The following is a 27,780-nucleotide window of genomic DNA, read 5'->3' as shown; positions in this document are numbered from 1 at the left end:
TTATCTAGGTTTAAACATCACCTTTACTGACGTTGGTCTGAGTTCTACGGCTAGTAACATCAATGGCCCGGCCCTCAATGCAGTGGATGGAAATTACTTTTCTTCAGCTCGAAGTAGTAATGGCTCCGGACAAATCTGGTGGGGAACATTCGATGTAGTACACAAAATTGGTTGGATTTTTATAATCTTGGGGAGAGGTAATATTCTGCCAAAGCTTTACATATGCTTCATTTTTTTTATCAGGAACGTGATAAAAATTCAGCACAATTAACAACTGTTGTTAATCTATGTAGTATTTCAAACCGAAACAACAATTACTTTAATAATTTTAATTCGTAAACAGTCGGTTAATATTAAATTTGACTGCATTAAAGTGCTCTTATTCTTGTGGCTTTTAAGGGAATTATAACGTGTTTATCAGCAACGGTAGAACTACTGAACAACGATACTTATGTAGAAGTTTCATTATTCCACCACAGCATTATGCTCATGTCGCCCATAATGCTTCATGTATGCACGAGTTGGAGGGCAACACTATAACAGTACAGCGAAATGGAATAGGACCTCTAATTTTGAATGAAATCATCCCAGTTGGTATGCATTACTAATCCAATAATAAACAATATCTAAATATGAGTAGTTTAAGAAATATTTCTGTCAAAAAAGTTATAAATTGCCTAGAGTAAATAAATTACTAGTATTTCCAGATTATGCATTATTTGCCAAATTTTTTTTATCAAATGGGTGTTTATGTAGAATAATTGTAAATAATAAATGAAGATTTTTTTAGTCTGCCCTGAAGACACTCATGGATTCTCTTGTATGCCTTGTCACCAAAACTGTAAAGGTGGCTGTTCGAAAGTGGACGGAACTTGCACGTCTTGTAAAAATACCCACTTTGGAAGAATGTGTCAAAGAAAATGTCACCATTTCTGTTCAGATGACACGTGTGATAGAGCAGAGGGGAAATGCAGGAAAGGTTTGTCCAAATCAGCAAAACTTAGATACTGTAGTATATTGCGATTATCACACATTTGTTTTAGTCTTTGTTTTTGATATGAAATGAACTTTCTTGATATTCTGATAAAATTTTAATTTAAAACATCGTCTAACTGTTCTTGTTAGCATTTTTCGATTTAGATGTCTCCAAATCAAATGGACAGAACCTCATGTAAACACCTTAAAGTGTAAGGAGTTGCAGAAATATGAAAGAAAAGTTTTTCTTAATTCGCTTAATTAGACGAACTTATACTATTGAATTTTAATATATGATCGTCATTATGCGATATCTTTCAAATTTGGTGAATTCTGGTCAAAGTACTGGATAAAAACATTTTTATCAAAAATAGATTTATAGGGAAATACCTTTATTACATTCAGCAAGGGTAAAATAATATGCCAGTATCCCCGTGTAATGATTACAGCTTTGAACAAGGAATGACTGTTGGTGGGGAGGGGCTAAGATGTCTGTTGGTGGGGAGGGGCTATGGTACCTGTTGGTGGGGAGGGGATAAGGACAACACAATGGACAAGATTCAATGGCTTTTATATTTAATATAATGTTATTCTTCAAAACAAAACTGAAAATTATAATAAGTCATAATATGCAAGCAGTTTCGTTGTCCTGTGATTTGGGTTTTTCAGTTTATGGTCTTTAAGGTCAAAATGAGGACACGGAAGGACTTAAATATAGGAAAAATATACTCAAAGAAAAACAGCTAAGTTTCTTTTAAGTCATTCACATTTAGGACATCGTATTTATTTTAAGACCATAGGAAGAGCTTTCGTTAATTAAGCAGGAAGTGAGAGCTATTTATATTAGGTAAGCATGATGACCCATGGATCATTTTAACTTTATTTTTAGAGAACGTGGTCATTATCGTGGTATTTTTCCTTTGCCTGGTTTTGATTGTTGCCTCCATTATTGGGGTTATTGTGAAGCGGTAAGTTCAGCATACATTCTTCAATATTTCCCTCGACAGCAGCATTAAAACTTATAAAGATTTAAGTATATAAAATATATATAGACCTTTACTTTTATCAAACACCATTTATTGATCATGAGCAATATGACAAGTCAAGTACAATTTCTTTCATATATTTCCCCTCAAATTGTTAATAAACACTAATTATCAAATGGAAAGAGAATGTTTTAATTGAACTGATGCGATGCTTTTTAATCAATTTAATATAGAGAAAATATGGAATCTGAAGTGATTTGCTGTCCGCTGAACAACAATGACAGATAAATTTTATCTTTCTCAACCAACACCGGTTTTTGATTAGTTGTTCCCCCGAATTCAGCTTAGTTGTGCCAATGACTATGAAAAAAAGTTCACATATTTTAAACCTAATATTGAAGAAAACACTTTAGTTTATAATTGTCAAATCTTGATTTAAAAAAATTGAATGAAAGATTTTTTAAATATTTATACATAACAGAGAAAGTCTGCCCTGAGTACAACATATGATTCATATGCAACGTAAATCACTGTAACGTATTTATTTAGTCTTTTAAACAAAAACCAGCATTCTGATATATCGTCATGATTATGTAAAATAATGACATCATTGATAGTTTTGTATTCAAGATAGCTGCTGTATTAAAGGTACACAGACATGATAACGTAGATCACAAGATAATGGATATTTTGAATTCTATAGACTATACAGGAATTGTTAATTTAATGCATTTGTATGAGATAGAAAATATTTTTTTTCTAGCAAACAGTATATTTTAAACAAAAAAAAAATTATATAATTCAAACAAGGAAACCATCAAAGGTTATACGGTTTCTTGGCAATAGAATTTTGTAACCTAATTCACACATATATTTTGGGAAAATGAGATATTAAAAATTTTCATCAAAAACTATTCTGGTAAATGCCTTTAATACAATATATTTCATATTTTATTCCTGTGATAAGAATTTATGAAATACATTGGCTAAGATCATTTTGCCCAGCAACAATACAATTTTCTATTCATACAGTCAGTTTGTGATACGAGTTTTCTGAGAGTTTCTCTATACTTAAATGTTTCAAAATACCTTTTTATGATGAAATATAGAGATAACGAACAGTAATCAAGCTCAAAAGTCCATTAAAACAATACAAAATAGGAGCAGAGCAAACAAGAACCTCTAAAATACGTCAGAGGTGGGTTCAGGTACCATGGAGGAATACGTATCCCCTGACGATCGGTCACACCTGCCGTGTGCTTCGTGTCATGAAAACCCTAAAAAATCATACACCGTTCAGTGTGTAAATTATGGTCTAACAATTAGTATGAAAAACGTCAGTCAACATTCGGCTTAATGATAGATTGTATTTGCTGATAAGGTCATTTATCGACCACAGAACTTGCAAAATGATGACTTTAAACGAGACTGTTGATATTCTTGTTTAATCAACTTGTTTGTCAATAGCTTGCCTCGTTTCAGAAATTGTTTGTATGCTCTTGTTGATATAGCAGGAGGTTCATCGGCTAACATGAGTTTCTCAGCAAATTTCGATTAGAAGATATCCCAATTAATCCATGGTTAACAGATTTTTATTGGCTGTAATTAAGGGTTATAAATACTTATCAGTACTTACAATAATTTTTATTTTAATAATAGATAATACAGTGGTTTACTCATTATTTTCTCTTGCATTTGACCAGACGAACAAAAATATTCAAACTCCTGAAGCGACCACAACGACCTCGTCCAGACGACGTCATTGTAACGTACTCAACAACCAACCGGAATGTGGCTGTTCCAAGCTCTTCTGACCAACAAATTCCTTCTTCTCCTCTCAGTGATTGCCCGGTGGAGTACGTTCATATGATAGATGGCCAGAACACGATCAAAATGTCTCCAGTCGAATTTATCAAGTACATGAAAGAAAGGCAAAACGTGGAAACTCTGTTGAAAGACCTGGGGGTAAACAAATGCATGCCTAAAGTATTTTTTCTGTATAATAAGAGGTTCTTGATAAACTCCGAAATCTTTTGATGTCTTAAGTGCCTTCTACAAGGTTATGTAATATAGTTAAATAAGTAAAGTCAATTCCTTGAAAAAGCCAATGAGAACTTACAAGTCACTTAGGAGGTATCTTGTTTGAACAGAGTCTCCCGGGGTGGCTAATGGGGAGATGCTTTGAGGCAGAAAAGGAGGAAAATAAACCTAAAAATAGATCGACAACATTGCTTCCATGTAAGCATAAGATCAGTTTCATTCCTATTTCTATTGAAAATATTTTCACAAAAAACATGCTCTTTTTTAACAATAGATTAGTAATAAAATTGCATAAACCAGTATTGATTGGTGCTACAGTTGTTAATGGATTTTTTGTTTGTTTGTATATTGCTTAACATCCCTCTCGAGAATTTTTCACTCATATGGAGACGCCACCACTTGCCGGTGGAGAGCTGCAAATTTTGTCCTATACTCGGCACTTACGGCCATTGAGCAGTGAGGGATCTTTTTCGTGCCAGCACCTTCTGCGACACGGGACCTCGGTTTATACGGTCTCATCCGAAGGACCGGTCTCCACGTCCCTCAGTGGGATTCGAACCCGCAACATGAGGATCAACTCCTTACTTCGCGACTCTAGAGCAAACGCTCTAACCACTGCGCCACGCGGGCGACTAGTTGTTAATGGTAAAACAGTAGATATTTGCGAGGTTCACAAGGATCTCAATAAGATTTATGTCCTATATATCAAGTTGATGTCTCTCTCTTTCCTAGATGACCGGAATCGTGTAGTTCTAGAACCCAAGGACGATGTTCAGGATCAAAATGACTATATTAACGCAAGCTATATTTCGGTAAAAACTTCAGTTTTTCATCAAAAGCTAGTTCTAAATTCTAATGAACGTCTTTAATTTAATATGCGTTGATTATTATCATTTTCTAACAATTCTTATCATATTCTAGTCTTATAGAAAAGAAAAGGCGTATATCCTCACTTTAGGTAAGTGCTTTTGACATTAACACAGATTCATTGAACGGTAATTTTTATTATTATTTTTTTTAATTTATTTTATTTTGTTTATTTATTTATTTATTTACTATTTATATTTTATTTTTATATTTATTCTTTTTTGTTGTTGTTGTTGCTAAGGTGCTAAGATTTTGATTGCTTGTTTGTTTGTTTTTCATTACGTTAATATTAACAATTACTACTGAACCTTGATAGGTCCAATTACACCAGATACTGTTTTGGATTTCTGGAGAATGGTATGGCAGACTAATTGTAAATGTGTTGTAATGTTAGCGGCCCTGAGAGAGGGAGAAAAGGTACAGTAATTTATATTTACAATAAATAAAATGTTATGTTCTTAATAAAGTATATAAATAATTATGCTTACAACTGGAATGTGTTTTGGGGTAACTTTTTTCGATAAAAAACATTTTGATGTAAATAAATAAATATTTAACGGAAGGAGTCGTTGTACTATAATTAACATTGCAGAAATAATGTTAATGTAAATCACGCTGCTTCAGATGAGATCCTGTTTGGTCCGTAATATCAAAATACTCATATATGTATTGCATCGTCCTTCTCATCATGTCGTGAAAAAATTCCTTTTATATTCCTTTTCTTTTTTTAATTTCAATTATAGGCTTGTATAGGGGAAAAAATCCATATTGTTACATTTAGAACCATATGATACTCTCTGACTAATATATTGTAACATCTATTCTCAGCATTTTTATCGGTTTGAAAAAATTATAACCTATATAACTATAAGTTTGTATAAAAAAAAAAAATACGTTTTTAATAAGGAAAAGTAAAAATTGAACTTTTGTTACACGACTAGGATAGGCCGTCATAAAAATGTGTGAGTAATTCTTTGAATAATGAATACGATCCGACATTGCGAATAGCATACTAAGCGAGTTCGTTTTAATTTCTTTTCATTGTATTATTTATTAATGAAGCATTAAACATTCAAAAAACCTTAATTTTAGTGAATGGCAATTTATTTCTTTATCTTTTATAAAGAAAAAATGTTCTAAGTACTGGCCCGACGAATCTGGAGATTGTGGTCCTTTCTTTATCCTGATACAAAATACAGAAACGTTTGATGACTACCTAATGAGAAAAATTTTACTTAGAAAGGTAAGAAAAAAACGCTCTCACCAATAAAATGTTGAGCATATCTAAATTCTCCATTTTATCATTTATTTGGCTAGGTTTTTTTTCAGTAAATACTACACTGTCTGTTATAGTTTTATATTTGCTCATTTTCCATTTTTTTAGGTAACACCCTTATATTGGCAATCTATTCGAAATAATATAGATTTTTTGAATATTTGGCATCTTGTATTTCTTATTAAAATGTGAAATAAAATCCTTCCCACAAGAGCAAAAACATATTAATTAGCACTAACACAATAGTAAAGATGAACAATGTTATGCAGATGTAATCCTTTGTGATAATGTGTGCTCTTGATAGAATGGAGAGACAAGAAGGTTGGTTCACTTCCAATATACGTCATGGGGAGAAGCTAAAAGACACAAAAGGATAAACACCTTGCTTCGACTTAGAACACATGTCAACTCTTTTGTCTCATCAGAAAATGTGCCAGTAATTATTCATTCGGGGTGAGTTTAAAACACTCTCACTTTCAGAACCATGTATATATGTTTGAATTTTTCTAAATTAATATATTTTAACCGATGTACTTAAAACGCTTTTCACGTTCGAAACAACTTTGACTACTCATTTTTGCCCCTGCATTTAGCGTACTTCGACGATTTCAGTACAGGCATAAGAAAACCTTAACTAACAGTTTAACTGGTTTCTTCAGTATTTGTAAATGATACAAAGTGTTTATCTTACAGGCCAGGCATCAGTAGGATGGGTATCTACATAGCAATCGATTACCTCCTCAAACAGGGCCTCAAGGAGGACACTATAGATATCATGGACTGTCTCGTCAAACTGAGGTCTCAGAGACCCTACATACTAAGAGACAGGGTATGAGAAAAGATCTCATTCTGTTACCTTAACATTAAGAATCGATGTGACTTGGAATTAAATCCTTATATATACGAGGGGTGATCAAAAAGTTCGCGAACTATCTCTATACATGTATTTACAAAACCACAATTCAGATCAGAGGAAATTTGGCACACATATAGTCATACACATACTCTATAAATAGCAGGTGTTATATAATGTTTTGCTCCGTGTTTGTGACGTCACAATGTGAAAATGACGTCAACATGTAGGTGACTTGTGACAAAAAATGGTTGACTCAGTCGTACTCGAGCAACGAACGGCTGTAAAGTTTAAAGTATATCTTGGAAATTCCTTTGCAGTAGAATATGATAATTTGTACAAGGTTTATGAAGACAAAAGACTTACCAGAAGTTCAATCATTAATTGGATTGATTGTTTTGGTGAAGATAGGGAGATGGTTAAAAATGATGTTTTTTTTCTGTTGCCAGCGAAAGCAAGCCGGGGAAAAGGCCGTGTGTCCTTAGTTGAGCAATATTTGTTATGAAAGATCGTCAAGTTACAATTAGAAAAATAGTTGCATATCTTAACAATAATATAATTATTAAATCCCTAAGATATCGTTTACTTAAGACTTTAAACATATGAGAAATGATTAAAAAAGGAGGTCATCCATACTTTATCCACATTAGATAAACGACGCTTCCGAGACAGAGGACTCGGGTTTTGATGTTCACCATACTAATTCTGGGAAGGGATGTCCTTATGTGCTCACCCTATTGCCGAGATTTGGTCATTTCCGACAGATGGACTGTTCTTGTTATAAAAAATAACTTGCATATTAAGAAATATAAGACTCGGAAAAATCTTTTAGCATCGTGAACAGAACGCCACGGAGCATGCCACGTGACCGCCTGGATCACGTGATTCGCGCATGGACAGAACAATGGCAGATGTGCATTATAATCGGAGAGGACTACCTTAAAAAATAATGAGCACTGAAACCTCATTTTATATATCTTTTAAGGAAGTAATTCAATTAGTTTGCAAACTTTTTGATCACCCTCTTATACGTGTGTTTGCAAAGTGATATGAATTTTTTTTAATTGATGAAATAGAAATATTCAGTTTGAATGCTTTATCCTACTGCTTTGGAATTATAACCTTTTCTGTCTCAATGAAAATTTTGTTTGATTTACCATGTTCATGTTTCAAGACGGCCTGTTTGTATGGCACGCCGATTGCTTCAAAATTATTTTCTGCACGACCTTAAACGAAAATTACACGAGTAAGTAAAAACTTACACAAAGTGGGGAAAATATACACGAAGTTATTGAAATATACACAAACTATAGAAAAACTGCACAATCAATAAAATATTTACACGATATAGTGAGAAAATTACACAAACGTAAAAACGAAAACTGCACGAGTGAGAATACAAACATCGACATAATACGCAACGCATCCTCATTGCGCACATTTCATTAATATTCATTAGAGAACAGGTCAATGTGGCTTTGATGCTTGAAACATACTATATATACAAAAGGAGGAGTAAAGTGTTAGTAATCTTTTTATTTAAGATTCTTTTAAAATTCCGTTAGACTCTCAAGAATATGTAGAACGTATATTATACATGTAGATAAATTGACAGACACAATTTTAAACTTGTAGTATATGAATACTCCCGAATAAAAAACATTCTACAAAGAATACTGTATAGATAACGTAAATAAAAGGGGGGGGGGGTTGCATATTACCGTTGTGTTTTATTGTTGGATTTTTTTAGTAGGTCATTCCTCTATAAAGCAATTTCTTTTGAAAGTTTAAAACTATGACATATAGGCCTAAATTAAAATACATGTAAATAAAAACAACATGTGATATAATACAGGAGAGTTAACAACAAATCAAACTCTTCTCCTCCACCCCCCACTGAGTGTACTTTTGGTAATAATCAAGGATGAGCATGCGTGACCTTTTCATACAGAGATCCCTCCCTGCTGGTTCTGGAACGAAAGACATCTGTACGCTAATCGATTTATAGCTATTTCACACACCAATAATACCTTTTGATTAAAGATTACTTGCAATTCATACAAAGATTTTTAAGCAATGTTGCGATCATCTGGGTTGTGGAATTTGACCGAAAACTTTTTGGAAGTCAACAGTAAAGAAAATCGAGCAAATAATTGTGCAACTGAAATTTTAATATTGAAACGCATATCTCACTTTTTGATATATGTATGTAACAAAGTAAGACATGTAGTCTTAACTTTTGAGCAACGTGTGGTGATTTCATAAAACTCCATGAAACTGTAGAAAAATTATACAGTCGTTTAACCTATGTGAATTAAAGCTTAATTTTATGTTGTTTTTAATGTACCGGCGGTAGTCTATTTTGAATAGTTAAAATGCATATAATGGAGTGAAGAAAATTTAAAATCATAAAATACAGGCACGTAGTATCGTTTTTGAAAGGGGGGGGGGGCAGCCAGATTTTTTTTTTTTGACAACCTACCTGAAAAAACCTTGACAAGCAACAAAAAAGGTAAAGTCTCCAAACTCGAAAATCCTATTTCTTTGGGGGGGGGGGGGGGTGTCCACCTTCCACTTTGTTTTCGAAACACATTATAATACCAAGTTACTTTGATTTAAACTATCCTACAACAAGGGGGGGGGGGGGTGGCAACCAGCTTTTCAGTGGACATTTACAATAGAAGTAGGTTATGTTTGGAAAAAAAAGGGGGGCAGGCCCCTACTGATGCTACGTGCCTGAAATATTTTCTAAGAATTTAAGGGTACATATAATAGTCTATCGAAATCAGGATTGCAATTTAACTGATTTGTAACGATATTGTAAGACCAAATTCAAGAAGACGTACAAGATGAACTTAATTAGCTGGGACTTGGCTACATGCATATGCATATTTATTTTCAATGCAGATTTTGACAATAATAAATTTGCACACGGTAATAAAATAAAAATTTCTTGAAGTTTATATTCATCATATGTTTTCTTATATTTATTCGTAGTCATGGTCGAAGTAAAAACAAGACCTGGTTGATGCCATTGATACACATGTACAATATTGCTATAAAGCAAACTTTTTAATTACTTGTATATATATACACTGTACGTACATAATCCATATTGCATAGATTAGGCTTTTTAACTCATAATCTGAATTTTCAAAAATGTTAGATATGCACACGAATCTTTTGAAAAGTGGAGCTTGTATCAAATATGTTCCTTGAATGTTATTGAAGATTATTTTCATTTTATAATTACACAGTCATGTTCTTTTTATAATGACTATATCTTTGGGTAAAAAAGTGTTATTACAAAAAAACAAGTGTTCGGGTAATAATTAAAATTTTATGCATACAAATTCGAAATGTAAAGAAAATTTGTTATCTTGGAAAATCTTTGTCAAACCCCGAGCTCCATAAAGAACATGATTTATTTGCATTTTTCAAGAGCGATAAAACACGTTCTATGTTCTTTCTATTTATTATAATATCCATTCCCATTTTCTTATTTGTAACATTGTGCGTAGATGTATTTAGTAATTCACTATTTGAAACTTTAATAAATACATAGATTCAGATGTTGCGACTCAATCAATCCACGAACCAGATCCGCCACTAATGTCATTAGTTTTACCGGTGCCAGGATCATTTGAGTAGAGTTTTGTTATTTCATTTGGAGAAATTTTAAGTAACAAAACACAAAACCGCATGTATATAAAGCACATAGAGTATATATTTTTCCTTTACCTGGTCCTTTTTTATTAAAAGTGAAAACATTTATCAAGTAATCCCCATTACGAATGAGGCTTTCCCTTAGGAATGTCTTGTTTTTTATTGAGCAGTTTTTGACTGAAAATATGCGATATCATGGAAGGAATTCATAACAGTGTAGGCTACAGATATCCAACCAAAATTGATATCCTCATATTTTATAAGTAAAGATATATGTATAATTAGAAATATTTTTTTATGTTTGACTTTGAAAACATACTGTGTATATCTAAGGTCAGGTAATCCCCACTTTTTAATCTTTTTGAAAATAAAAAAATATATCCAGCTAACTCCCAAATGAAAAAAAAAATCTGTTCAAATGAAATCATAATTAGTACAAATGAGAAGTACCGAAATAAATTCTACAATTTAATGATTATAATCAGCAATAATTCTGCCATCATTTTCATGAAGAATCCACTTTATTAATCGTTTTATTATGCATGTGTTAATTTTATTTTATACTAGTAATTTCCGTTAAAGTTGTATCCATAAGTTAGATAATTTTAAAAGGCCATAGAGCGTATATTTAAAAAAAAAATAATTCTATCATTTTTTTAAGCAAGATCTGTTTATCGTTAGGAATTTAGAGTTTGCTGTGTATTACTTTTAGTTCAGAGTCGAGTGCATTATTTTCCCCCGCATTATAACACAAACATGCGATTTCTTTCTTGTCACAATGTATCATATAATCATCATATAATACCTCCATATTTTGGCTAGGATCTCGGTCAATATAAGAAAAATATAATATCTCCGAACCACTTTTAATTTTTTTCACACAGTTCACAAGAAAACACTTCATTCGTTTGATTGGCATTAGCTAGAAATCGGATCGAGTTTTAGCAAAGAAATAAAGAAGCAAACAAACATGCATATCATCGTCAACGCCATTTTCTCTCGATTACATCCAGCATTCAAGAAGAGATAAAGAGTACAGAAAACCAAGAACACAATGAATATTCTATGTGCATAATAATGATATGCGCAGCTGTATGCGCAGTAAAATTGTTTGTGTAATTTTTAGTTTCCTCTGCTCGTGCAGTTTTTGATTTTACGTTTGTGCATTTTATACCCATTAATCGTGTACAAAATTTCGGATTCGTGTATTTTTCGTTATGTTTGTGTTAGATCTTTCAAACTATGTGCAATGTTTACCGATACGTGCATTTTTATTTTACTCGTGTATATTTTTCATCAAGCTCGTGTATAAAATCGTGATCGTTGTGCAGAAAATAATTTTGAAGCAATCGGCGTGCCATATGTTTGTATCAAATGTCAATGAAGCTTTGCATCGTAAGGAAACGGTGTTAATAAATCTTGTTAAGTAATTGAATCAGCTAAAACTTATATACCAATTAAAATGAATAACAGAATATAAATATTGGAAAGAAAGACATCCTTTTTAAACAACTAATTTTATTCATTGAAGGTCCGGCTACATAGTTTGTTTTTTTTTTTAAAATGCACATAGAGAATTGACTGTATTGCATAATAATAAAAAGATAAATACAACCTTTCAAATATAAAAGAAAAGATTAAATTTAAAATATTTAACAGGTAAAGATGATGATAAATAATTCAGTCACGTACATGTAAATAGATGGATGGATATTTAAGAAACTAAACGTAAGATGATATCTGTTTATTTAAGTTACAAATTAAATGAACAGCATATTTTCGTTTACAGAAAGAGCATCAGTTTCTACTAAGTGCATTAGAAACTGGTTTTAGAACAGAGCTACTTGAACGCCTTGAAGAGGAGAGTGACGAAGAACAAAGCGAGGATTTATACGTCAATGAACAGAGAGCAGAGGAACTGTATGTCAATAGTTGAGAAAAGGACTCAACTGAACCCCATCAAATACTCGGATTTTGTTTGTCTGTTTTCTTTTAATAAGAAAAGAGTTATTGTTGTACTTTATTGATCATATTTTTTTTCAAAATGTATATGCAAATTATATCAATATTCTAAACTTTTATTCTTTGTTTCATATTCATTTCTCTTAGAATAAACTTTTATTATGTTTTGAATTGATTTAAAATTCATTTCTCTTGGAATACAAACTTTTATTATGTTTTGAATTGATTTAAATAAGTGTGTTCAATTGTTCATTTTTTCCCACACAGAATTATTATAAATAGTATATAGACTAATTTGATCTCAAGATAGGATATCCTCTGTGCAAAGTTTTTTGTTTTTTTTTTTCTGAAAGTTTGATGAACTTCCTGGTAAATTCAGATTTTTCAAGCTTGTTTGCAGCACCGAACTTTGTAACTATGAGAATAAAATAGGACCTCAATTATATATATATATATATATATATATATATATATATATATATATATATATATATATATATTTATATATATATATACTAAAACTTTTGAAAATTTCGAACGTTGTCTATGAAATTGAACGTATTCTGCGCATTGATTTATAATGGGGAAACCAAGGGTTCACTCAATAAGACAATGTCGGGGCATAGGTTTAAATTAAATACTGGGGACCATCAACATCTTTACAAACATTTCAATTCGCCTGACCACTCTATCCTTTCAATGAGGGTTATAATTTTGGGGGAAAATATATCATCCAACTGATAGTCACACTTTCAGAATTCCATCCAGACAACGAGAAGAATACCTGATCAGAGAACAAGGCAATGCATTTCCGTATGGTTGCAACGACCACATAAATTTCAAGCCCGCATGTTTCAGTGTGAATCTGATGGAACTTTTTAACAAAACATGCATCTAGACGTTGGCGTAGTCATGTATATCGATCATACAATGGACCAAATACAAATGATGTCTCTTTTTCATTCACTTAATTTTTACTTCAATAAGCAATTAGATCTTCATCACATTCGCACTAAACTTTATTTGGTTCCCTTGAAATTTTTGAATGGACTAGTTGAAGAAGCTAAACCAAGTCCATACTTGGATTCTTCAACTGCAGGATATAAGTTAGTATATTTGTGACTTTTTTGTGAATATTTGTGGATATTCCCCAGCACAGGCTCTTGAAGCCGCCACATGTGTCGGAAGATGCTTGTATTAATTCCGATTCAACTCGTCGGTTCCTTAACTTTAAATTGACTAACAAAGGAATAAATGCTGTGAACATTAGTAACATTCTTAATAATGATAAAAAAAAATATTCTGTCTTGTCAGGTTGAAGTCTACACCATTCATTTCCTAAAGAGATTCTAAAACAGTTGCTTTCAAACTTTTCAATTAAACAAACCCTGCTCACATATTGAACTTCAAAAACAAAATCCTGAAGTGTTCTTGCTCTCCCTTTTCTTTCAACTCTAGTCCCGCTGGACACGTCATTACTGTTGATGTTAATATAGTTGAAAATTACGATCTAAAAGGAATTATTTTAAAAGGTCTCTCCATTGGCGGCAGAACTTCATTTCTATTTTGAATTCTCTTGAAGATTATGCCAGATGTTGGGCGAAATATGAAGGGGAAAATTTGAACACTTTATCAAAATGGATCAAGAATATATATATATATATATATATATATATATATATATATATATATATATATATATATATATATATATATATATATATATATATATATATATATATATATTCAAAATCGTGTTAGAACGTTAAAAGGCAATATGCGAACCATCTATCCTTCCTTTTCACTAAATCGGAGATGGTAAAAGAATTAGAAAGATTGCATGAATAATATCTTATGGTTCCAGCAGAAAAGGCTTGTAACAATGTCTTTGTTTGTAAGGCGCATTACTATAACTGTATTTAAAAGAACTTTGCTTTAATTCTACATCTGGAAATACTTCTTATGCTCACAGTTTACTTCCTAAGGATGAAATTCTTCAAAATCACATTTTAGCATTTAGTATCTTTAACATTCCAGTCAACGAAGGTGAGTTTGATCTATCTTACCTATACTTCATTCCTAAACTTTATAAAAATCCTGAGATACATTGTGGGGTCCAGCAAGTGCTCTACCAAACCAACCTCTGATGTTTTTAGAGGTCCGTGTTTGTCTGCTCCCAATTTGTATTACTTCAAAGGACTTTTGAGCTTGATTACTGCTCGTTTTCCACATTTCATATCAAAAGTTAGTAACATCAAAACTAATGACTTTTTTTTACACTTTATACAACCATTCCTAACGATAAATTAAAACTAGGCTTTTGATATCATGGACAACTGCTTCTTCAATAAAAACGGTAGTCGGAGATTTTCATATCTTGTGATTGGTCATCAACAAATTAACTTCGTTAATAATCACTCTGATTCTACACACAAGTACTATAAGTTGATATTAAAGAATTCTGGAGTCCCTCATTGTAAAGGCAATGGACACGTTTTTGAAGACTGCTTAATGTAATTTTTACGTAACTATGCCATTCAGTCTGTGCACCATGTTTACCTTATTATCAACGGTTTCCCATTCATAATTATTACTTTACTGCCTGGAATATAATGATTAATTCCATTGTGCAAATTTGATTTTTGAAATTTAAGAAAATCTCATTGAATACTGGAATGATGACACCTCTGCTGATAGGGTTAAATACAACTTTCCATACTGACCCAAGGTTCGGGGGTTCTGGAGTTAGCGTGGGCTCTTTTGATCATATAGTGAAAATACATAAGTTCTTTTTTAAAAATTCTTTCCCCCTGTATATTTTGCAGACAACCTAAGTGCATGAATATGATGAGTAAGACTCTTCATAAATTGTGAAATTCGTGGCCCTTGGATCAGGGGTGCTATAGTGTTAGGGCGAAGACCTGTTGATTATATATATATATCTATATATATATAGTGGAAATTTATTTACTTATATCAGAATCAGCAGATGGGCTACAACATTGCCTTGACTCATTGGAAATATACTGTTAACGTTGTGACTGGAAGTTAGTAGTAAATACAAACAAAATTAATGCTATGGTATTTTTTAGTAAGAACCCTAAAACTTGAGTTGTAAAGCAATGAGGTATATATAAGATGTTATTGATTTTGTTGACGAATATAAATATTTGGGTGTCCTAAAATAATAATGGTTAATTGAAATAAGCACGCGAGAGTTTAGCAGGTATAGAGCAAGGGAGGGATGTTTTATAAATAAATCAAAGCTACCAAAGAATCTAAGTCTTTCCGGAAAGGTTCAATTTAAGATACAAAAAAACCACTTTAGGAGGTTCATAATAAATCTTTTAATTTAGCAGCTAGAGTGGAGTTTGGTGCTCTTCCCATTAATTTTAGAATTATTATATATATTATTGTATAGATATTATTACAGATTAAAGAAAATTGTTACAATTCGGGATATCTCAACATTTTAGTTTTCAGAGACATTGAAAATTGTCATTCTACGGCCAATTAATCACTATTAATAAGTTCACAAAATCTAAACAAACTAGAATTTCAACCGCATTTAACTTTTTCCCATTTCCAAAAAGCTTCGTTCTTTTTTGACTCGATTAAATTAAGAATAAGTGCCCATGAATTACAGATAGAGGTTGGCAGATACTGTTGTTGAAGATGAACAACATTTTTTATTTGTAGGACTGTCCTCTTTATGAACTTCTGCGAAGTGAATATTGTACACTGACATTTTAACTATTATGCATCAAATGTAGATGTTAAATCAACAAGAAATATTTGTAATTTCATGCATGATACATTTCACATAAGGAAATCTTATATATTGTAAGACTTGCGCCATTTTTTTTTTTTTTTTTTTTTTTTTTTTTTTTTTGTCAATAAATAAAATTAATGAATAAATAAAATCTATTCTTTCTTTATGCCTACCTATTTTGACTCGGACAAACTACAATCAATAATATAGTTGATCAATTTAGTTCTGCTCTTTATTTATTTATTTATTTATTTATTTATTATAATTTTTTCTTCTTCTTTTTTTAATTTTATATTTCTTAAATATTCTCAAATTATAGAAAAGTTGATATGTGAAATGGAATTATCTCCCTTTGTATGTGACGTGGCTCTTCCGTGGTAGCCATATTGAAATTTAACGACGATCAACATAGTCGACAACATCGTCTAAAATCTGATCAGTTGGAGACCATCCAAAGTTGATCAGAGTTTCAAAATGCTGAAAAATTTTCCAAAAATATTTTTCTTTCTATTCATCTGTATTTTAGCTGACGAACACGATCATGTGGTAAGCATTTATTGCACAAACCGGTAAACTTTAGTCAAATAGGCCTATTTCTATGCAGTTTTTCTGTTTACACTTTACAGTCGAAGAAGTGGTAGAGTCATAGTGTCGTGTAACGATACAACATCGGGGGGTTTAATTGACTCTCAAATGTTCCATGAACTTGTATACGTGTTATGATGTTGCAAGCGCAAGGCACTAGAAATGGTCTTAATTTGTGGTTTCAGGATCTCAGTGATGAATGTATACGTATGATAGAGTGAATCGGATGGAGATGTTCTTGTTACCTCCATAAGCATGATAGACTTTGATAAAATCTATTGGGTCATACATGACATTCAATCTGCATACCATAGGAGTCGTCAGTTTTATCAAATAAAGCAATGTCAATCAATTATAGTCAGAAATATGAAAACACGGAGGGTATGTCATAATAAAAGTTATAAACATACATAAATACTGCATGTTGAGGGTAACATTAAAAATCACCCAAAGAAAACCCTGCATTGTCAACTGAGGTGGTCGCCTGCGTGGCACAGTGGTTAGAGCATCTGCTCTAGAGTTGCGAAGTAAGGAGTTGATCCTTATGTCGTGGGTTTGATTCCCACTGTGGGACGTGGAGACCGGTCCTTTGGATGAGACCGTATAAACCGAGGTCCCGTGTCGCAGCAGGTGCTGGCACGAAAAACATCCCTCACTGCTCAATGGCCGTAAGTGCTGAGTATAGCACAAAACTTGCAGCTCTCCACCGGCAAGTTGTGGCGTCTCCATATGAGTGAAAAATTCTCGATAGGGACATTAAACATTATACAAACAAACAAATCAACTGAGGTGCAGCTGTATTTCGAGGGTTGAAAATTTCATGCAGTATTTATTTATACTGAATGTTTTGTACAAACATAAATAAAGATAAAGCAAACGGGCATAGATTCTGCAGTTAGTATCGACCATCGTCAAGCAACATTGACAGTTGCTTAGTTCTATTGCGCTGGAGAACATGGTTTCATCATTTGAAAGGTAACAGTGATTTTTAACAAATGATTCTCATCAAATCAAATTCAAGCAATTTACATGAAAATTGTGCAAAATGCATTTTGCCAAACCTTCAAATCAAACTGTTTGCCTTCAGCCTCAGGCAAATGGTGCAGCTTTCGAAGACCACTGCATGGTTTTGTTTAGTATATTGTTTTATTGATAAAACTGCTGACTCCTTTGTGCGTATTCAATGTACTGACAGGACCAACCAAATTCTCTCAAACTGAAAACCCACACAGACTTGAATAAAAACAAATTAATAGGAAAAATACATGTAGAATGAATAAAACATAGACTTCTAATCTTCTTGTGGCATTTCTATTAAATATCAAACACATCTGGGGATTGGCGCACATAATATTTGAGTTGATCCATGAGTTTTTAGTTGTGTTCATTAACAAACCTTAGTTGACTTGATATATTAGGAATGACACTAATTCTTGGCCAAATTATTCGAGTACAACCTGGTTTGGTCAGTTTATGCTTTATAATTCGCAAAGCGGATTATAAAACAGCATAAACTGACCCAAACCAGGTTATACTCGAATAATTTGGCCAAGAATTAGAGTCATTCCTTATTTTGCTGATTATAAAGCGTAAACTGACCTAAACCAGGTTACACTTGAATGATTTGGCCAAGAATTGAAGTCATTCCTTATAATTTAATTTTAAAATCATTAAATAACTATGGGTGTAAAATTTACGTTGTTTTTTATTAGTTCAAATTTGCCGCTCAATAATACAACCGTAGTAACGGAAGTGATGGGAAGTGAGGGGAGGTAAAAATTGATACATAGGCCTAGCAGCCTTGTTGTTTGTTTACACGTGGTAAGATCGAATTATTGTTTGAAGTTAAAGGTACATTTATTGAATCTGGAATTTTCCATGAATCCTGAGGACTGAAAATGAGAGGATTGTATGGATACAGATGATTCAGCTGGTTTTCGGGGGGGGGTCCCATACCTAACCAGGTTATACAGAAATAGTTTGTGTTCCTTTTTGGATATTAACCAATCAGAGGCTAGAATACAAACAAAATTAAATTATTTTGTTATAAGATTAAAGGAATAAAGATTTATTTAGTGCAACAAAAGTACTAGCTAAAAACTAACTAAACACTGGACATTCTGGTCCGCAGTAAAGATGGACACATTGAACTTGGGCACTGTTCATGAGTCGGGTTTAACAGTTGACAGCCTTTCTCAGACTGATCTATAGGATATGATGGTATGAAGATAGCGATACTAATTATAACAATATATTTAATGCATTAAAAAATTGAAATTGTTGATTTTTTTTATTTAGTATGAAGATGGAGAAGAGGTGGTATTATGGATGAACACTGTTGGCCCCTATCATAATAGACAGGAGACATATTCCTACTTTTCCCTTCCTTTCTGTGCTGGGCCAAAGGAGAGTATTGGTCACTACCACGAGACACTGGGAGAGGCCCTCCAGGGAACTGAGCTGGAGTTCAGTGGACTTGACATAGACTTCAAAGGTTAGCAAGATGTTTGAATTCATATGAATGTTTTACACTTTCTTAGTTCTTGAAAAGTGTTTTCAGTCCAAAAATTTCAATATGAAGGGAAAAAGAAAAACGTGTTGAAACTATATATATGCTACGGTTTTGATCTTTTCCCTAACTGTATCAACATAATTAATATTGGTTGCAAAATTGTAGAAAGTGATGTTGCATTTGTAGGAGATGTGAAGAAGACGGAGTACTGTACAGTGGAGCTGACAGAGGAGAAGTATCAGGCCTTTGTGTATGCTGTAAAGAATCACTACTGGTACCAGATGTATATAGATGACCTCCCAATCTGGGGTATACACATTACAAATATACTCTATAGGACTATATACAAAAAATCAAGAATATGAACTTTTTACCTATATTTGATGCTAGTGGGTTCTTGTTTTAACATTTTTAAGTTAGATGAAAGAAGAGAACAAAGCAAATGTATACATATATTGTAGCTCTTTCAGATAAAATGAATTATTCTGTTTAATATTTTCTGAATGTGTGTTTGTGAAAAAAAGCTTTAATTATATGTCTATATTTTGAAAAGGAATTGTCGGGGAGATTGGAGAGAATAAAGAAGAATATTTTATCTGGACACATAAAAAGTTTGATATTGGTTACAATGGGAAACAGATTGTAGATGTCAACTTAACGAGCGAGGCCAAGAAAAAGCTTTCTGTAGGGAGCAAAATCTCTTTCAGTTATGAGGTGAGTGTGACAGTTTATTTTCCAAAGTACATTTAAAAGACCAATTTAAAAAAAAAAAACAAAAAAAAAAAAAATATGTCCTATTGATAGGGAAATATCTTACAATTTACAGTGCTAAAGTATGCAGTATATCACTTAATACCATTTTTTCATGGACTTCATTGTTTCACATCTTTATTTCAGGTACATTTTACCCCTTCCAGTATCAAGTTTGACAAAAGATTTGACAAGTACTTGGATCCAAACTTCTTCCAGCACAGGGTGAGTAGACATATTGTCTTGAGTTATCAGGGAGCATAGGATGAAAATAACGTACCATCTAATCCTGACTTCCAGTGATTGGCAAATATATCTTCTGATGCTTCCATATTGATGCTTAATAGTAATAATAGACACTTAAAATCAATGGTTTGAAATTTATTGGCTAAGAGATTTTGAAATCTTTCAGAGCTTTTTTATTCCCACTTAATATGTGTATGTATATATTTATAAATTCTTTTAGTCCTTTGGGCTTTAAAGTCATTTGAAGTTGGACCATTTATGATGATGTTCTTGTTCAGATCCACTGGTTCAGCATCTTTAACTCCTTTATGATGGTCATCTTCTTGGTGGGATTAGTCAGTATGATCCTTATGAGAACTTTGAGAAAGGATTATGCTAGATACAGCAAAGAAGAGGATCTAGATGACATGGTAAGAAATATTCAAGTGGAAAGTTTCTTGAATTGAAATGTCCACATCATTTGCAAAATACAAGATGAAATATTTCCTTTGCTTCTCTAATGATGACTACCCTACATTGAACCCTGATTTCTGATCTTACTGATTGGAATATTGATCTGATCTAGAGAGTAAGTTCTTTTTAATTTTAGCGAAGTATTCAAAGAAAACACAACTTTGTAAGAGATTTTGGTCTTTCAGGAGAAAGACTTGGGTGACGAGTATGGCTGGAAACAAGTCCATGGAGATGTGTTCCGTCCTCCCTCAAACCCCCTGCTGTTCTCATCCCTGATTGGTACAGGGTATCACATCGCTACCGTCACACTGTGTGTCATTATCTTCTCCATACTAGGGGATCTCTACACAGAGTAAGTAGGTCCTGTTCTCATCCCTGATTGGTACAGGGTATCACATCGCTTCCGTCACACTGTGTGTCATTATCTTCTCCATATTAGGAGATCTCTACACAGAATAAGTAGGTCCTGTTCTTGTCTCTGATTGGTACAGGGTATCACATCGCTACCGTCACACTTGTGTCACTGTGTCATTATCTTCTCCATACTAGGAGATCTCTACACGAGTAAGTAAATCCTGTTCTTGTCTCTGATTGGTACAGGATATCACATCGCTACCATCACACTGTGTGTCATTATCTTCTCTATACTAGGAGATCTCTACACCTGTTCTCATCCCTGATTTGTACAGGGTATCACATCGCTACCGTCACACTGTGTGTCATTATCTTCTCCATATTAGGAGATCTCTACACAGAGTAAGTAGGTCCTGTTCTCGTCTCTGATTGGTACAGGATATCACATCGCTACCGTCACACTGTGTGTCATTATCTTCTCTATACTAGGAGATCTCTACACCTGTTCTCATCCCTGATTGGTACAGGATATCACATCACTACCGTCACACTGTGTGTCATTATCTTCTCCATACTAGGAGATCTCTACACAGAGTAAGTAGGTCCTGTTCTCGTCCCTGATTGGTACAGGGTATCACATCACTACCGTCACACTGTGTGTTATTATCTTCTCCATGTTAGGAGATCGCTACATAAATCCAACCAAGATGGAGCAATTTTAAGCAAAAGTTAATTAAAACTTTCTCATTCCTCTTAATATCTAAACCAGTAATTATGATGAGAGGAAAATTATAACTTACTAAAATTGACCCTAAATCAGTTAAAACATTTGCACAAAAATCTGCTTTGCCAAAAAAAAAAAAGAAAAAGAAAAGGGAAAAAAATGTAAAAGTAGGGAACAAACATGAAGGAATTTGAGCCATAGGCCTCATAAACAACTGTAATTATTTTCACAGAAAAAGAACATTTGTTGAGAAATACATTGGATCTGTTAAGGAGAATTTGTGTCTTTTGAGTGAAGTATTAAAATGTTATCTTAATACACTTTGCAATAAAATGAGCAGTAAATTAAAAAAAATTAATTATAAATTATAAGAGAATCTAATTTTAATTTTAAAAGTTATTTCAAATTAGTAAAAAAAATTTGTTTGTTCAGAATGTGAAATATCCCAAGTAATGTAATTTAAAATAACTTGTTTTAGCATGCCCCTAACAGAACATAATACATTTACAATACATGTTGAGCTGAGGTTGACATTTTTCTTGTTTGGAGAATACCGGGACTCTGTTAGATCATGGTTAGGGTAATTGTAAAATGAGATTTATATTCTGTTTAATATTCTCTTTGTGTGTATTTAGATGCACCAAGTGAATGCATGTTCTTCTGAAGATGACAAATCATATTGAACCCTGATTTCTGATTTTATCTTGATTGGAAATTATTTACTGAAGAAGAGGTGCACACTAGATTGATTTTTTTTTTTCAGCCTAACTAATATACAATGTAAATAATACTGAATTTGTAGGAGAGGCTCTTTGCTGAGTACAGCGATATTTGTGTATGCGGCCACCTCACCTGTCAATGGATACTTTGGAGGAAGTCTATATGCAAGAATGGGAGGTAAATAATGGGCATTTGTTGGTATTGTTTTAAAGAATTTTGTTGAGATCTACATGTATGTCAGTAATCTTTAATGTACAAGACATCAACAAAATTAAATTCATGGTTAAAAAAAAAAAATAGAAATGTTAAAATCAAGGAAGTAACAATTGATTTCCTCATCAATGAATCAGTATGTACATGACGTAAGAGACATTTTATATATGCAAGTGTTTCTTGACCATAATTTAAATTTAATTAAAAAATGTTTTTCACTGTTGATCCAGGAAAGTTGTGGATCAAGCAAATGCTGGTAGGAGCATTCATGTTACCAATAGCTGTGTGTGGAACTGCTTTCTTCATCAATTTCATTGCTATCTACTATCATGCTTCTAGAGCCATTCCATTTGGAACTATGGTAAAATATGGTTTTATTCACACATAATCAAACCATACATAGCTCAGTCATATGGGGGGGGGGGGGGGATAATTAATACATTGTATTTATCTCAACTTTTATTGCACTTGTTTAGTCTTGCCAAAAAGAAATTGATCTACATTGTACATCTATTTAAATATTTCTGATAATAGTTCTCTAATGCCCAAGTATTATACATATATTTACCTAATGTATTTTATTTATCTGGTGATAGGTGGCTGTGACCTGTATATGTATATTTGTTATCCTTCCATTGACCTTGGTGGGAACTGTGTTGGGAAGAAATCTTGCGGGCCAGCCAAACTACCCATGTCGTGTGAATGCTGTGCCAAGACCAATTCCTGAAAAGAAATGGTAAAACATTCAAGAAACCCCAAAGTGTTGGAAGGAAATACATGTACCATCAAAAAAATTCACAGTATTCTTGCAAAATCAAATTTTATGTGCATGTATTCTAAATATATATTTTAATTTTAATTTTCTTTTTCCAGGTTCATGGAGCCAGCTGTGATAATAGTTTTAGGAGGAATTCTTCCTTTTGGATCTATATTTATTGAAATGTAAGTTTGTCATAATAAAAAAAAAATTACATTGCTTAATTTACATGATTTAGAATCATCTATTTAACTGAGTTGAAAAAAAGTAAATACAGAGTGAAGAAAGTTCTATGATCTGGAGAAATGATTATTAGAAATGGAAAAATTTTATTTTCAGGTACTTTATCTTTACCTCGTTCTGGGCGTACAAGATCTACTATGTGTATGGCTTTATGCTGCTAGTGTTTGTTATCTTAACAATAGTGACAGTTTGTGTGACCATTGTGTGTACATACTTCTTACTAAATGCGGAGGACTATAGGTGGTAAGTATTTAGAAAGTTGGACAAATAAGATAATGAATAATAAATGCTACATACAGTAAATACATTTATTCTGTGTCACATAGCAATTTTTTATACCCCTTGAAAAAAAAGGGGGGGGTGAGTGTTGGGGGGTGTATGTACATCCATCCATTAAACTAAGGGGTAGGCATCCTCTCTGCAATCCATCTGACACCACTGAATACAATTGAATGAAACTCGCAAAATCTTAATTATGTAGTGCCATTTTGCACTTCTTATTTCACGTTTGGATGTTAAAGGTATTTGATGTTTCCCATAGCAAACATGGACTTCGCCATTCTTTATTTAACATTGGGGGTACTATCTTTTATTTTCCTCCTATACCACTGAATAAAATTTTGTTGAGACTTTAACAAAATCTTTATTGCATGGTGCCATTGTGCACCTCATATTTTACATTTTGATTGGACAAGTATTTGGAGTTTTCCAAAGCAAAACAGAGAATTTGGCGTTATACTCTGTAAAGGATATTTTGTAAATGCAACTCCTCCAAAACCCCTAAATGAAATTCAATGAACTTTCACAGAATCTCATTTACATACTGCCAAGAAGCAATTTGCCAGTTTTGTTAATAACAGTATAATGGTCCATTTATGCATATTTTATAACCAGACGTGTTTGGGTGGGATATTGTTATGCAAAAACAAGTGCCTGAAAAAAAAAAATTGACAGGCAAGATAAGCAAAAAAATAAGCAAAAAAGGCCCAAAATTGAAAGGGGAAAAGGGAGAGATTCAAATATCTTTTATTCAACAAAAAGTTTTTTTTTAGTACAATTTATTCGCCAAGTAAAGGGTGTATCTACAAACTGCACAGGCGAAATATCCTCGAAGCTATTAATTGTTTGGGTGAAAAAATTAATTCAGATGGTATCAAGACTTTTAAAATGCAAAATGGCCTCGTCAAATTTTCTGAATTTCTGATTTTCATTGTAAATGAGAAAAGGTGTGTGAGCCCTGAAATTGTAAAGTATTATTAAATGTATTTGAAAAATGTTTGCCCACCCCACCCATACATTTTTTGCTGGAATAGCCTTCAGTTGATTACTAATCATAACTTGAAACTTTTGTTTGATCTGTACAGAAACAATATATAAGTAAGCTTCTTTTTGACTAAATTTTTAAGGTCCTGATAAAGCTATGACATTTCTTTTTAAATGACTATGTTGCAGGCAATGGACGAGTTTCTCTGCGGCTGCATCCACGGCAGGATATGTGTACCTCTATTCATTTTATTACTTCTTTTTTAAGACAAAGTAAGTTAGAACCAACCTTCATGGAAGGTCTTGAAAATTCTTTATCATTCAGCACAATTAGTGTTTGAAAGGTTCTTTATTGTTTTAAAAATTGTTTTGTCATTTTCAGAATGTATGGTTTTTTCCAAACTACATTTTACTTTGGTTACATGGCATTATTCAGCTTAGCTTTAGGATTAATGTGTGGTAAGTTCTTCTTTTCACATTTATGTTTAACAAATGCATGTATTGTTTTACTCAATCAGCTGATTTAAGTGAGTTAAGCCTAAAAGATGGATTGTTTTGTATTTCAGGAACCTTTGGGTATATTGGCACCAGCTACTTTGTTCGGAAAATATATTCCACTGTGAAGATTGACTAGTGATAGTATTGTTTTTTCTATAATGTGAAAGTGATCATGTAGAATTCCTGAATTGGTGATGAACTAAGTGAGAATTCCTGTCCATGTGGGTGCCATGATGAATGCAGTACACAAAATAATAGCAGTGAATCTCTGTTGTCGTTATGGATTATAAACTACCATAGATCTGTGGATCTGTGCATTTAAATAATCTGGAATTTCATGGGTTTATCATTTTAAGGTGTTGTTTCATTTATAATTGGAGATGTTTTGATCATGACAAACAGCTGGAAATGGTTTCAGTGTATTTAAACTGATGTGATCCATATCATTCACTGCTTCTTTGAATGATTTGCTACTTAGAATACAACTGAATATATGTTGCTAGTGTTAAGTTGTTGAATACTTGATGCTTGTTGTTTATTTTTTTTTTAAATACATGTTATACTGCAGTTAAATTCTGATAAGTTTATGTTCTGTATGCATTCCTTTCACATTAAGGTGACCAGTTCTGAGAAAATGAATGTCTACACAGTATGCTGTAAGATGAATGTGAGGTTACATTTATATATTAGCAGTCAACTTGAGTATCCAGTAATAAATGGTGCTGGTATGCTGCTGTGTATTTGCATGTGTGTTGTGAGTTGTTGACAAACTGAACTGGACTTGTCAATTTGATGGTAATTGCAATGTGATATTTGTGTTTGGGAGAAGTTTTACATGATAATAAATTATTCACCATTCTCTTTAATCTTATAAACCAATGCAAGCAGATTGTATGTTGATTTTGTGTAAATGGATGAGTATTATTATTTATTGTTGACTTGCTGGTTTTTTTTTCTTATATAATTTAGAGTCATGCTTGCATCTGAGAAATACCTGCTTGTACAGTTCATGTATATGTATATAAGTAAAAGTCTAAACATTTTTAATTCCACTTCATCATTTGTATGTGAATGTAAATATGTAAATTTATAAGGGGATGTAATTGTGTAATGCAGTGCTTCATAAAATGAAGCACTGACCTTACCATCTGAAATAAAAGATGAAATACATAACTTGTCTTGGTGATTCTTTTGTAAGGAATTGTTAGAAGGGTGTTGACAGGCTCAAAAGATTTCCAGGTATGAGGAAGTTCAATCAATCAATGACCATCTTTTTAGCTCTGATGAGCCGAAGCCTAAATGAGTTAATCCTATAGCTTTTGTGCAGTGTATGTCAACTTTTTAGCTCACCTGAGCTGAAGGCTTGTGAGCTTTTCTGATTAAAATTTGTTGTGAACTTTTCACATTTTCATCCTCTTTTTTCCAGAGCCACTAGGCCTATTTCAACCAAACTTGGCACCGATTACCCGAATGGGATTCCGAGGCGAAAGAGATTCAAACTGGAAAGGCCACACCCTTTCCAATGGGAGATAATTAAGAAATGAAAATTGGGTGGGTCGTTAAAGAGAAAACTTATGCAAGAGCTTCGTAACCGTGTAAAATCGGGTTTGTGAAGATCTTGACCCTAGGAGGAGTAGGGTGGGGCGACTATGGGTGATCAAAGTTTTATACAGGAAAAATCTCAAGAACAGCAAAGTCACTATCAGTCATATTTAAATGGAAGCATCCTCGGGTAGTGTAGAATTAAGTTTGTTCAAATCATTACCCCAATGGGGCCACAGTTGGCCATCAAATTTTAACATAAGAATATTATTGAAACTTAGATGTGTCGTAACGCAATGAATGCCCCCGCAGGCAGCCAAAATTGCACATTTGTAGCCGAGATAGTGATTAGTAATCGTGAATTTTTTTATCTTTTCCAAATTCAAGGGGGATAACTGTCAAAAATCGTCGGACCATGACTAAATTCAAACTTGATCTGTATTTTCTATTAAAATGCCTGCATATGCAATTCCAACCTTATACATACATCCCTACAAAAGTTAGAGAGCGAAGACTGAAAAAT

General features: G+C 32.9%; 1 protein-coding gene across 1 annotated transcript; it reads left to right on the top strand.

The window, feature by feature from the left end:
• On the top strand, positions 1–26,888 carry LOC133189613 (transmembrane 9 superfamily member 3-like). The gene is made up of 27 exons (XM_061325005.1): positions 1–197; positions 400–594; positions 791–979; positions 1,865–1,943; positions 3,665–3,926; positions 4,112–4,199; positions 4,734–4,813; positions 4,923–4,959; positions 5,185–5,285; positions 5,995–6,111; positions 6,449–6,597; positions 6,838–6,973; positions 12,453–12,587; positions 19,281–19,476; positions 19,681–19,803; positions 20,048–20,208; positions 20,392–20,469; positions 20,769–20,900; positions 21,129–21,295; positions 22,824–22,918; positions 23,185–23,315; positions 23,551–23,690; positions 23,828–23,896; positions 24,051–24,197; positions 25,407–25,490; positions 25,600–25,676; positions 25,784–26,888. The coding sequence occupies exons 2-27, from the start codon at positions 513–515 to the stop codon at positions 25,849–25,851; spliced, it is 3,123 nt and encodes a 1,040-aa protein (XP_061180989.1). The 5' UTR covers positions 1–197; positions 400–512; the 3' UTR covers positions 25,852–26,888.
• Positions 26,889–27,780: the final 892 nt, after the last annotated feature.

This window comes from Saccostrea echinata, unplaced genomic scaffold, assembly GCF_033153115.1.
Source record: "Saccostrea echinata isolate AGI-Se365-2 ecotype Australia unplaced genomic scaffold, CSIRO_AGI_Sech_v1 ptg000019l, whole genome shotgun sequence".
In the NCBI taxonomy this organism is placed as follows: domain Eukaryota; kingdom Metazoa; phylum Mollusca; class Bivalvia; order Ostreida; family Ostreidae; genus Saccostrea; species Saccostrea echinata.
The sequence above is the reverse complement of the archived record's forward strand: the minus strand, read 5'-3'. Positions and strand labels throughout refer to the sequence as shown.

Bases quoted from the DNA above. Each gene is read 5' to 3' on its own strand.
- LOC133189613 (XM_061325005.1), top strand. From the start codon at position 513: ATGCACGAGTTGGAGGGCAACACTATAACAGTACAGCGAAATGGAATA. The intron at 3,927-4,111 runs GTAAACAAATGC...TTGTTTGAACAG, and splicing joins CTCTGTTGAAAGACCTGGGG to AGTCTCCCGGGGTGGCTAAT. The intron at 20,209-20,391 runs GTGAGTGTGACA...TCTTTATTTCAG, and splicing joins AAATCTCTTTCAGTTATGAG to GTACATTTTACCCCTTCCAG.